Source organism: Elgaria multicarinata, chromosome 20 (assembly GCF_023053635.1).
Source record: "Elgaria multicarinata webbii isolate HBS135686 ecotype San Diego chromosome 20, rElgMul1.1.pri, whole genome shotgun sequence".
NCBI classification, from domain to species: domain Eukaryota; kingdom Metazoa; phylum Chordata; class Lepidosauria; order Squamata; family Anguidae; genus Elgaria; species Elgaria multicarinata.
The window spans coordinates 4,161,033-4,173,695 of NC_086190.1; the positions used below are offsets into that span (position 1 = coordinate 4,161,033).

The 12,663-nt window shown below is 52.8% G+C and overlaps 1 protein-coding gene across 1 annotated transcript in view; it reads right to left on the reverse strand.

Moving 5' to 3' along the window:
- Nucleotides 1-12,663, reverse strand: part of PHC2 (polyhomeotic homolog 2) — a 56,552-nt gene that overhangs the window by 38,173 nt on the left and 5,716 nt on the right. Inside the window, 7 exon segments of the mRNA XM_063145309.1 lie at nucleotides 1,890-2,156; nucleotides 2,158-2,294; nucleotides 5,444-5,777; nucleotides 6,518-6,676; nucleotides 7,150-7,317; nucleotides 8,187-8,264; nucleotides 8,883-9,041. Coding sequence (XP_063001379.1) covers nucleotides 1,890-2,156; nucleotides 2,158-2,294; nucleotides 5,444-5,777; nucleotides 6,518-6,676; nucleotides 7,150-7,317; nucleotides 8,187-8,264; nucleotides 8,883-9,041 — 1,302 coding nt within the window.

The following is a 12,663-nucleotide window of genomic DNA, read 5'->3' on the forward strand; positions in this document are numbered from 1 at the left end:
GGATAGCCTTTGCCTCCAGGAATTTATCCAACCCCCATTTTAAAGCCATCCAAATGGGTGGCCATCACTACATCTTGTGGTAGTGAGTTCCATAGTTTAACTATGCGCTGTGTGAAGAAGTCCTTCCTTTTATTTGTCCTGGATCTCCCACCCATCAGCTTCATGGGATGACCCCATTGGGTTCTAGTATTTTGAGAGAGGGAGAAACATGTCTCCCCCTCCACATTCTCCACACCAGGCATAATTTTGTACACCTCTATCATGTCTCCCCTCAGCCTCCTCTTCTCCAAGCTAAACAATCCCAGTTGACGTAACCTTAGAATCATAGAATCATAGAATAGCAGAGTTGGAAGGGGCCTACAAGGCCATCCAGTCCAACCCCCTGCTCCATGCAGGAATCCACCCTAAAGCATACCTGACAGATGGTTGTCCAGCTGCCTCTTGAAGGCCTCTAGGGTGGGAGAGCCCACAACCTCCCTAGGTCACTGGTTCCATTGTCGTACTGCTCTAACAGTCAGGAAGTTTTTCCTGATGTCCAGCTGGAATCTGGCTTCCTTTAACTTGAGCCCGTTATTCCGTTTCCTGCACTCTGGGCGGATCGAGAAGAGATCCTGGCCCTCCTCTGTGTGACAACCTTTCAAGTCATTGAAGAGTGCTCTCATGTCTCCCCTCAGTCTTCTCTTCTCCAGGCTAAACAGGCCCAGTTCTTTCAGTCTCTCTTCATAGGGCTTTGTTTCCAGACCCCTGATCAGACACCTTCCCTCCTACAGGAAATGCTCCAGCCCCTTCATCATTTTAGTTATTATTATTATTATTATTATTATTATTATTATTATTATTATTATTTTATTTATTTATTTATTTATTTATTTATTTATTTATTTATATAGCACCATCAATGTACATGGTGCTGTACAGAGTAAAACAGTAAATAGCAAGACCCTGCCGCATAGGCTTACATTCTATTAAAATCATAATAAAACAATAAGGAGGGGAAGAGAATGCAAACAGGCACTGGGTAGGGTAAAACTAACAGTATAAAGTCACTTTTTCCAGCTCCTTAATATCCTTTTTTAGGTGTGATGACCAGAACTGTACACAGTATTCCAAGTGTGGTCCCACCATAGATTTGTATAAGGGCAGTACGATACTGGCCGTTTCATTCTCAATTCCTTTTCTTATAATGCCTAACATGGAGTTTGCCTTCTTTACAGCGGCCGCACTTTGGGCGGATATTTTCACCGAGCTGTCCACCACAACCCCAAGATCTCTCTCTTGCTCGGTCACCGCCAGCTCAGATCCCATTAGGTTATACTTGAAATTGGGTTTTTTTGCCCCAACGGGCATCACCTTACCCTTGCTTACACTGAACTGCCAAAGCCCTAGGCTGAGGGGGCGGCAGAGATGAGCCTGTCTCAGCCCTGGTCCCCAAGATCCTCGCGTTTCAGCAGGAGACGCCTAGTGCTGAACCTAGAACTCGCTGCGATCCATCACTGAATTATGCAGCCACACGGATGTTGCAGGTGTCCGACTAGCTCCGGGAGTCTGGCGGACTCCCCCACCCCTCCGGAAATTGTGTTTTTTCAAAGCGGCGGAAAATGGCAGCCATAAAGCCCCCATTTACGCAATGTTAAATGTCGCGTGGACATTTCTCATTCATTCTTTTACTTGATTTTGTTTTGGAAAATTAATGAAATTAAAAGAGAGAGAGAGAAAGAGAGAGAAGAAATCCATCCCCTGGCTTTGCCCCCTTGTGAAATTCAAACCCAGCCTGGAATTGGCACGCATAGCTAGACATTAGCAGAGGCAGATTTTATGCGGAGTTGTGTCCTGTGGGCCTGGCCCCCCCCCATCTCCGGAAGCGGGGCGCAACGGCCGGCCAAACTCACCGTCCCGACGGAGGGCTGCAGCTGGAGGATGACGGCTGAAGCGTGCTGGAACTTCCGCTGCGCTGTGTGGTTCGGGCAGCCGGTGGGCCGGCTAGTGGGGCTGCCGTCGGGTCTCTGGGGCCCCAGCGCCAGGGGTCCGGAAGGGTGCGCCATGTGCTGGGCGGGCTGGCTGGAGCCGGGCTTGTGCTGGCTGGCGGCTTGGCAGGGCGACAGGTGGGCGGAATGGCCCTGGCTTGGCAGGTGGCTTTGGGCTTGCAGGCCAGGCGGGGGTCCCGAGGCTCGGGGTGGGCCCGGGGACGGGCTGCAGCTGCAGGGGACGGGGCTGCAGCTGCGGCTGGATCACAAACTGGTGTTGGAGCTGCTTCTGCTGCTGCATGAGCTGGTGGGTTTGGAGCTGAGAATAGGCTGGAGGGGAGAGAACAGGCAGCAGGACACAGACGGTTAATGCCAGAGGTTGCCTGTAACCCAATGCTCAGTTCCGCAACGGGCATAACCCTGCCAGAGTTTCCGCAACCGGCATAACCCCCTCACAAATTCCGCAACTCTTGTAACCCTCCTACGAATTCCACAACCCGGGTAACCCTCCTACAAATTCCGCAACCCATGTAACCCTCCTACAAATTCCGCAACCTGCGTAACCCCCTCCTACGAATTCCGCAAGCCGTGTAACCCTCCTACAAATTCCGCAACCCGTGTAACCCTCCCCAAAACTCTGCAACCCACATAACACGCGTATTAAATTTCTATATTGTCATCAATGTACAGGGAGTTTGACATCAGCCTTCTCCCACCTGACCCCTGCCAGATGCGTGGGACATCAACTCCCATAATCCCCCAGCCAGCACAGCTGGATTATGGGAGTTGTTGTCCCACGCATCTGGCAGGGGTCAGGTGGGAGAAAGCTGCTTGACAGGTCCCCACCCCAAGGAGCCTAAAACCCAAAATTCAATATCAAAGAGAGGCCGTAATGGGAGGCAAAGAAAAAGGTGCAGACAGTGAAACCGGAGAAAAATTCCGAAGGTTTAGTTACCAGCAGTAACAGATTTCAGCTAAAATATGTTGGAACTTTTGGGTGTTTGATCTCCGCCCTTTCCCCTTTGGCCCTGCACATCCCGAGAGCTTCTCCAAAAGAGGGTCAACGCCCCTGGCTTACAGGGTTTGCGCACAAGTGTCAACCAAGCACGCACGACTTTGGTTTCCAGCATCCAGCCGGGCACACAGTCTTGTTTTCTATGTTTCTCCACCACCAGTCCAAAATAACACGTCTTCAACTGCATGCCAGTCAAAGCAGGCTGTGCACGGCCTTAGATGCCAGACTGAGCTTCGATCTCCTGTAGGCTACGGCTTCGACGCCACCTTTCCCGGCCTGCTTTTTACGGGCCGTCCTGCTACTTTTCCACACAGGTCAGCAATGCGTGGGAAACCCCAGACGTCTGGCCTTGAAGGACTTGGAGAGGGGTTACAAACACTCTCAAGTTTCTCAGTCTCAAGGAAGATGCTAAAAAAAGACAATGGTTTCCCAGAGCATCTTGGTTCTGAATTGGTACAGCGGGAACTATTTCCTTAAGAACATAAAAAGAGCCCTGATGCTGGATCACACCAGCAGTCCATCTAGTCCAGCACTCTGTTCACACAGAGGCCAACCAGATGTCGACCAGGGACCCACAAAGCAGGACACGGTGCGACAGCACCCTCCCACCCATGTTCCCCAGCAACTGGTGCACACAGGCTTACTGCCTCGAATATTGGAGATAGCACACCACCATCAGGGCTAGTAGCCAAGGGTAGCCTTCACCTCCAGGAATTTATCCAACCCCCTTTTAAAGCCATCACTACATCTTGTGGCAGTGAGTTCCGTAACTTAACTCTGCGCTGTGAGAAGAAGTCCTTCCTTTTATTTGTCCTGGATCTCCCACCCATCAGCTTCATGGGATGAAGTAGTATTTTGAGAGAGGGAGAAAAATGTCTCCCTCTCCACATTCTCCACACCAGGAATAATTTTGTACACCTCTATCAGGTCTCCCATTATCCTCCTTTTTTCCAAGCTAAACAATCCCAGGAATTTAGGGCGGGGAAAACAAAGGCCAGCCTAATTTAGTAGTGCTGGTTTTGAATTCCCTTCTCCCTCTGAGCATAACTGGGAGGGAAATGGACTCCCTCAACCACAATAGATTGTTTCCTGTTGTTATGTAAAGTATTTGGGGCTGGCTGGGGCTGGAATGAGCAGTTGAGGGCCATTTGCTTGACAAAAAGCCCGGCTCCTGGTGGAGAGAAGGGGGGGGGAATGCTAGAACTGGTTGGCTGATGCGGATCAATGCAACTTTGGACTTTCCTTGGAGGCGTAGCTGTGGTGATCACCATGAGGAGTGCTTGCACTTCCAAATTTACTGCATAGCATCAAACCAAAATGCTGTAGAGGTTTACTGCATGGCATCAAAATGGCTTCAGCCGGGAATAATCCACGCTCTAAAGAGCGCCTTCTCCCCTATCAAGCTGCCCAGTCACAGAGGTCATCTGAGGGCAGGCTCCTGGTGGGTCCACGCAGACCCATCCTCTGATTGGAGTCCACCAGGGGCAGGGCCTTCAGTGCGGTGGCCCCCCTCCTGTGGAATTCCCTGCCTCTGGAGGTCAGGCAGGTGCCAACTTTGAATTCCTTTCAGTGCCTCCTGAAAACACCATTGCCTCCCCTTGATGACCAGCCCCAGTTCACTTTGCATTTTGCTTCTTTTAAAAATCCGTTTTCATGCGTTTTTATTCTGGTTTTTATTTTATTTCACCTTGTACACCGCTCCGAAATTTTGAACGGGGAGCAGTATATAAATTTTGTCAATAACTAAATAAATAAATTTGTTCACTGGTTGCAGTTCTAGTCTTTGATGGCTGTTTTTTTAAAAAAATAATAATTGTACACACATACATTGTCCTGGGGCGCTTTTGATCTGTGTCCTTACAGGATGTGAAAAGTAAAGGCAAGCCTCAAAAAACCAGAGGGTGGGTTTCCTGCTCACTTAACAGGCACCAGATCTATGCCCTCACGCATTCAACGTTGCAGCAGGGAGTTCGAACCGCTTTCGCTGCGAAGGTGGGGTTCGATACCGGAGAAGCGTTCGTGGGCCCCATTCCGCTGGCACAGGCGGCCGACAGTCAAGGCCAAAAAAGTAGGGCCAAAATCACCCGAAACGCCGGCTTGTTTTAGTGGAAAGCTCTGATTGTCAGCAGCTAAAGCCTTCGGAGAGGCACTTCTGCCTTTTGGGAGGGGGATTGGACAAAAGGCGGAAACACCGACCAGCGGGGAAGGGGAGGCATGGACGCTTGGGGAATCCCGGAGAGGTGGATCAGGGCCCCCAGGATGGCTGGATATGGCCAGCGGATCTGAAGCTCAGCAGCCCTGAGCTACAGGACGTTAGTGAACGAAAGGAGTTCAGAAACGGTCCTGTTGCAGAAGTCGAACAGTCCACTCAGGTTCTGCAGTACCCTGGGCTGGATGTGTGCTCCGGCCCGGGCCCACTCCACTAGGGTCTCCCAGCCCCGCAGCAACACCGCCAGCGTCTTACCCGGGGCGATCAATGGATGCGTCGTGACGGGGGTCACCGTCCGGCTGGTGGCGTTCCCCCGCCCGTCTGAGCTGCCGCCGGTCCCGTTGCTGCCGCCGGTCCCGCCTTCGCCCTTCCTATGGTGCTCTGGCAGGTGCTCGGCTGTGCCCGCCTTGGCGCCAGGAGCCGGCCCGGCAGCCTTGCCCTGAGAAGCCGGCGAGGAAGAGGAGGAGGAGGAGGAATGGTTGCTGCCGCTCGGGGCCGGCTTCATGGCCAAGGTGGGGAGCTGCTGGCCCGGTGCTTGCGTCAGCCCCTGGGTTGCTGTCAGCTGGGTGCGGACAGCCGAGTTTTGTACCTGCGGGACAGGAGACCGGAAGAGCTCAAAAGCGTGTTTGCTGCCATTACATGCAGACGGGGGCCTTTTGAGCGTAAGGGGCTTTATTCCCAGGTTGGAGTGCTATGAATCCCAGCTTGGAGAAAGGGCACTGCAAAGGAGGTTCTGGGGTTCAAACATCGCAGTTCAGTCTCCTGGTTAGTTTAGCGGGATGAGAGAAATCGGTGTGAACAGCCGGCACGCCCTGACAACAAGCCAGGATTTCCCCAAATCCCAATTGACTGCCGCGTGCGGAAAACAGGGCGGACGCTGCAGGGGAGCGGACTGCAGCTAAACATTAGGAGACATTTCGTAACGGGAAGAGCCCATCCGGCAGCGAACCGTGTTCCGGGAGGTGACGGGCTTATCCTTTGCGGGAAGGATTTAAACGGGGGCCATCTGTCAGAAACGGGAACTGCAGTCAAACCCATCTGGAGGCCACCCGTTTGGGTTGGCGCTGCGACTCCTGGGTTGGTCTAGATGACCTCAAAGACCCCCTTTCAATTCTAAAATTCTACTGCTTAACAGAATAAAATCACGTAATTTATTGGAGCCTGCCCAAGACCAGATATTAAAATCGTGATCTGCCCTAATAATGCAGCTTTCTCTGCATCGGTTTCTGCGCCACGTTGGCTCTTGGGACACCGCGCACAGCCCCACGGCTTATTTACAGGGATTCTGCCGCCTCCCCCAACACAGACCCTTTCTCTCCCAGTTCTTACCTGAGCCGTGGTGGTCGATGACTGGGTGGTGGTGGTGGTCGGGGCGCCCTCAGCCTGTACCGCCGCGACCGTAGCCGTCGGCGTGAAGATGAGCTGGGGGGACAAAGGGACAGGACGGCCTAGGGTCCTAGCTACTTGCACAAGACTGCTCTGCTGAGCCTGGAAATCACAGGAAAGGGGTCCCCTTATACATCACCCGTGGCCGTCCCAGCAGAGAAATCACAGCCGAGGACAGCAGGGCGACTGGCAGGAAGGGAGGGAAGACAAAACCAGCACCTCGAACGACACCACTGCGGGGCGGGGAGAGGGAGGCCCGGGAGACGCAGCGCAAACGGAGCATGCTCAGCGGCAGCCTCCCAGCTTCGGAATGCTATTCCCACCCCCCGGAGGTGCGCCAAAGTCTGAGCCTGCGCAGATGCTTTTACCTCCAACCAGCTTTCGGTGGCTAGGGATCAAATCACTCATCGTGGGAAGATTTCCCCGACCTGGTGCCCTCCAGATGCGTTGGACTGCAATTCCCATCACTCCAAGGCAGCAGGATGAGGTTTGTTGTCCCAACGCATCCGGGGGGCCCTGGGCAATCTCAGCGTTCACCACTCCAAGGCAGGGTGGGGCAGGGCGCAAGAACTTACCATCTGAGCCCGCAAGTACATCTGGGCCTGGCTGGCGGTGAGGGTGGGATTGTTGGAGTTGCCCAGGAGGACCGCTTGCTGAGCAAGGCCCGAGGCGGCGGCGGCAGAGTTCACGCTCTGGGCCCGGTTGATGAGCTGGGCGGCAGCTGGGGATGTAGCCAGGTTTATCTGGGGGGCGGGGAGGGAGAGAAGAAAGAGGGAGATGGGAGAACAGGTGAGGCGAGCCTGGGACAACCCCACGAAGGCCGGGAGCACGGCCGGCCCTTCCCTTCCCCCGGAAGCGCCATCCCCTAGGTCAGGGCTCTGGAAACTTTGGGGACCCACGAGCACATCTGGGAATCTGAGAAACTGCTGTGGGCACCCCCACAAAATGGCTCTGGCAAGAGGGTGTGGCTAGTCACATGACAGCTGTCACAGGGCCTGGCTAGTCAAAAGGGAGCCAAAGCTAGAGGCCAGACAGGGGAGACACAGCGAGCTAAAGAGTCTGGAGGCTAGGAGGGAGGGGGAAAGAGCAAGGCAAAGGGGGAGAGGGGAGAAAAAGAGCAAGGGAGAAGGGAGAGGGGAGAGGGCGAGCAAGGCAAAGGGGGAGAGGGGAGAGGGGGAGCAAAGCAAAGCAAAGGGGGAGAGGGCGAGCAAGGCAAAGGGGGAGAGGGGAGAGGACGAGCAAGGCAAAGGGGGAGAGGGGAGAGGGCGAGCAAGGCAAAGGGGGAGAGGGGAGAGGGCGAGCAAGGCAAAGGGGGAGAGGGGAGAGGGCGAGCAAGGCAAAGGGGGAGGGGGGAGAGGGGAGAGGGGGAGCAAGGCAAAGGGGGAGAGGGGAGAGGGCGAGCAAGGCAAAGGGGGAGAGGGGAGAGGGGGAGCAAGGCAAAGGGGGAGAGGCTAGAAAGGAGACTGCCATAATATTTTCCCCGCGGGTGCCATAAGTGCTGCATTGGGCACCCCTGCCCTAGGTGGAAAGCCTAACACTGCACCAGCGCCTGAATACTGTGGGGCAAGGGGGACCTACCAAGGCAGCTGTGCAGAGACTCTTTGTGCCTTACCGTGGGCTGCTGAGCTGTGGTCTGCGTGGGGCCATTGCTGCTGGATGTGCTGCTCTGCCTGTTGGCTGCTAGGCTCGCCTGGAAGGAACAGCGGGAGGGAAAATTAAAGAGGAAACCCATCGGATGCCACGCCGGGGAGGAAGATGGCGAGGAAGGCTCCATCTCTGAGAGAGGAGGACATTTCGCATTTGCAAAAAGAAGGGGCCATGGAGTTATAGAGAAACCCACAGAGTCAAGACCATCAGAGGAGGCCTTGCTGGTCATTCCAAAACGAACAGAACATCGCTACCTTCTTGGTAGTGGCCCCCACTCTTTGGAAAACCCTCCCTCGTGCAGTTCAGGAGGCAGGGAAATGTGGCATTTTCCAAACGCCTCCTGAAAACGCACTTGTCCACCCAGGCTTTCCCTGGGCCACCATCCAATGAACTGCGACGCTCTCCTCAGGCTGCTCCTCCTATCGCTTCTACTGTGGTTGGAGTTTGTTTTTAACATTGTGTTTTAAACGTGGTTTTAATATTTAAGGCCGTGCTTCTAAACGCCGTCATTTAAATGCGATTTTAACATGGAGACGTGTGAACCGCTGAGGTTCACGGCCGTGCTGACGTTATCGCGACTGTTTCCGGGGCACGCTTGCCCTGCTGTGGTTGGGGCTCTGAGCCTCCCCTCCCTCCCTCCCTCTTCGCCCCACAGACGTACCTGCTGGACGGCAGCCAGGCTTTGGAGCTGCGTGCTCCCGAGGTGCTGTTGCTGGAGGGCGGCCGTCTGGAGCATCAGGTGCTGCTGCTGGGCGGCGTACATTTGCTGCAGGTACTGGGCGGCCGTGTTGGGCTGCCGGTGCAAAGCCTGCTGAATCACCTGCCAGGGAGGGGGAGAGCAAGCCGAAAAGCGGGCGGCCGTTGGACATCAGCACGGCTGGCGCAAACCAGCCCTCCTGGATGCCCCGATGGCTCCGCCCTTCTGCCTGGCTCCGCCCCTTCTCCCCTCCACTACCGCTTTCCCAGCGTTTGCGCCATTTCCGCCCACCCACTGACCCCATTCAAAAAGGTTGGGAAACCCTCTCCGAAGGCTCAGCGACAGGCAGCCAGGGCTTGATGCTACAAGACGCCAACATTTCTGTATTTTTGGCTCCACCCATTTTCCCACTAAGCCCCACCCAGGGCTAGAAAGCAGGTCTCCAAAACAGAATTCGGTTGTTGGCCTGAAAGGCGCACAGCACCCTGTCATAAACCTGCTTCAGCGTAGGACAGTGTAGCGGTCCTACCCTGAACCCCCCCTCCCACCCTCCAACGAATTTTCATTTATTTTATATTTTTGTCCACTCCCCCCACCACCCTTTTCTGAACGTAGTTATATTTATTTTTTTATTGCATTTATGTCCCATCTTTTTTTCCTCCAAGGAACCCAAGGCGGTGTACATAATCCTCCTCCTCTCCATGTTATTCTCACAACAACCACCCTGTGAGGTAGGCTGGGCTGAGAGTCTGTGCAGCCTAAAGTTACACAGAGGGTTTCCATGGCCGAGTGGGGACTAGAACCCGGATCTCCTGACTCCCAGTCTGAAACTCTAACCACACTGTCTCTGTTTGACCTACAGCCCGCCTTTCCACCCAGGAAACAGTCATCACGGTGGCCAATAATAATGAAACCCAAAATTTAAAATAAAAATGTTGTTAAGAGGCCTTCAAGAGGCAGCTGGACAACCCTCGGTCAGGGATGCTTTAGGGTGGATTCCTGCACTGAGCAGGGGGTTGGACTTGATGGCCTTGTAGGCTCCTTCCAACTCTGCTATTCTATGATTCTATGAAAAACAGTCACAAAACGAAGGCTTAAAAAAGCAAGTACATCACATCAGAAGAGTCCTGATGCTGGATCAGACCGAGGGCCCATCTAGTCCAGCATTCTGTTCACACAGGGGCCAATCAGCTGCCCATGGGAGACCCACAAGTGGGATATGAGTGCAATAGCACCCTCTTACCCATGTTCCCCAGCAGCTGGTGTACATATGCTTACTGCCTCTGATACTGAAGGTAGCCCATAGCCATCAGGGCTAGTAACCACAGCTAGCCTTCTCCTCCTCCAGGAATTTATCCAACCCCCCTTTTTAAAGCTATCCAAATTGGTGGCCACCACTACATCTTGTGGGAGTGAGTTCCATAGTTTAACTCTGCGCTGTGTGAAGAAGTCCTTCCTTCTAACTGTCCTGAATCTCCTGCCCATCAGCTCCCTGGGATAACGGCCCCACTGGGTTCTAGTATGACGAGAGAGGGAGGAAAACGCCTCCCTCTGTGCTGTCTCCACACCGTGCATAATGGGTTTTGTCAGCCGCTTGAAATGTGGAACACTGCTGTATTTATATAAAGCAGCTCTTGGCCTATGGGGGGTTGGGAATCCACAGGCATTCAGAGAAGACGGGGGGGGGGGGGAGGAGCGAGAGAAAGCCCCTGTCTAAACATCCCCCCCCCCGCTTCCCCAAAAGTGGAGGGGGTGGGAGAAGAGGGTCAGGTCAGAGGTTAACCGGCGTCAGCAAGGGTCTGGGAACTTTGACCTTGCGGGGAATTTGCAGGCTGCGAAGGACTCATCCATCATTTCTGCCCTCTGCCAACATTCCCTCGTGCCCCCCCGGGGGGGGGTCCGGAGAAAACCTTTCCTGAAATCTGCCCCCGCCCCAAATTGCTTCAGGAAGACAATAGTGGCCCAAAGAGCCTCAACGAGGCCACGCTTTAAAGGCTGACGCACAACCAGAGCGGTACCCCAAGGATGTCACGGAGCAGTGGGGAGGGGGGAACCCCCACATTCACACCACGCATGATGGCAGGAAAAACACGTGCCCCAAGTCTCTGAAATGGATCTGCCCCCTTCCCCGTGTGTGTGTGTGTGTGTGTGGCACAGAAGAACCCAATTTTAAAAGGCAAAAAGAGGTTTCTGCACAATCTATCTCCGAAGCTACCGGAAGGGAACCTGTTTATGAGAAAAGCCTGGGGAAAAGTTTCACTCATGTGTGATATACTGGGGGGTGGGTTGGAATTGGGGGGGGGCGCTTAATACAAGCTGTAAGCCCCCACCCCCTTTCTCCGCCCCCACCCGGTAACCTGTGAAACAACCCGTATTCGTTTTAGCCATTTTGTGTCCTGAAAGGCAGGATGTAAGGGCACTTTGCAATAAAAACATTAAAAGGAACAAATAAGTTTCCTGGCCTTGAAAGGCAAAAGCAGAAGCGTGCTGGGGGGGGGGGGCAGGGGGGAGCTGTAATATCCCCGACGCGTTTCAGAGAAATATTTGCTTCCAGGGGGTGAGGCAGGGGGGATATGTCTTTTTCTGTGCTTTTTGCAAAGGGAGCAAAAATGTTTCCTTCCGTTTCAAACGAGGGTCTTCTGCTTTTGGATAGAACTGGTGCCTTTTCCTCTTCCCGGTTCTTTACCATGAATGACTAACAAATATATTATGGCAGAGGTTTGGGCAGGATTTACACTACTGCTTTAAAGCGCTTTATAACAGTTTTGACAACTGTTGGGAGCCCAGGACACACGGCACATACAGTCGTCCAAACATTTTCAAAGTGCTTTAAAGCGCTTTAAAGGCAGTAGTGTAGATCAGGCGTTCATTCACTTCATCAGATGGAATATCCCACCCAGCTGTGCCCTTTATGCATCTAGTGAAATGAACTTCCAGGTTTTGTTGCAAAAAGTCTGGCACTTTATGACTTAGCCCAGCCTTCCTCAACCTGGGGCGCTCCAGATGTGTTGGACTGCATCTCCCAGAATGCCCCAGCCAGCTGGCTGGGGCATTCTGGGAGTTGTAGTCCAACACATCTGGAGCGCCCCAGGTTGAGGAAGGCTGACTTAGCCTAACATAGCTACTCCTTTTTTTGGGGGGGGGGATAAAAATAAAAACTACCACAACACACACACACAATGAGTTAAAACAGCATTAATTCTTCAATTATGATTTTTTTAAAAAAAGATGCCAAAATCTCCTATCAAATCAGCAGAGAGGCCATTGAAAAAAAAAAGAGATGAGAGAATATTCCGTGTTCTTTTTTAAGCAGGCCAGAAAGAAGGGACAGGATGGATTTCCCCATCTGTAATTTTTGCAACCAATTCTAGACTTTTCTTTTGGCCTTAAATCACACACGCATACACCTCCCGCTATAGACATCACAAGAGCGGTACCTGTATTTTTGTTTTGCTTTTCTTCCCTTACAACTACAAGTTGTGTAAAGTCTTTAAAAAAAAACCCATAAGCATATGCAATAAATATAAATACATTTTTAAAAATTGGAAACAGGAGGACGACTTTGGAACCAATAACAAAACGATGGAATGTCTTGTTTGTAAATGGGTTTCAACCACTCTATTTGACAATTTGCTCCACAAATTAAAACTGCTAGGTGCCAAACTTAATCAACGTAAAGGAAGTGTTAGCCTTTGGACAACCTGTTAAGAACTCAGTAGTAAAATCTACGCCCAGATTTCAGGAA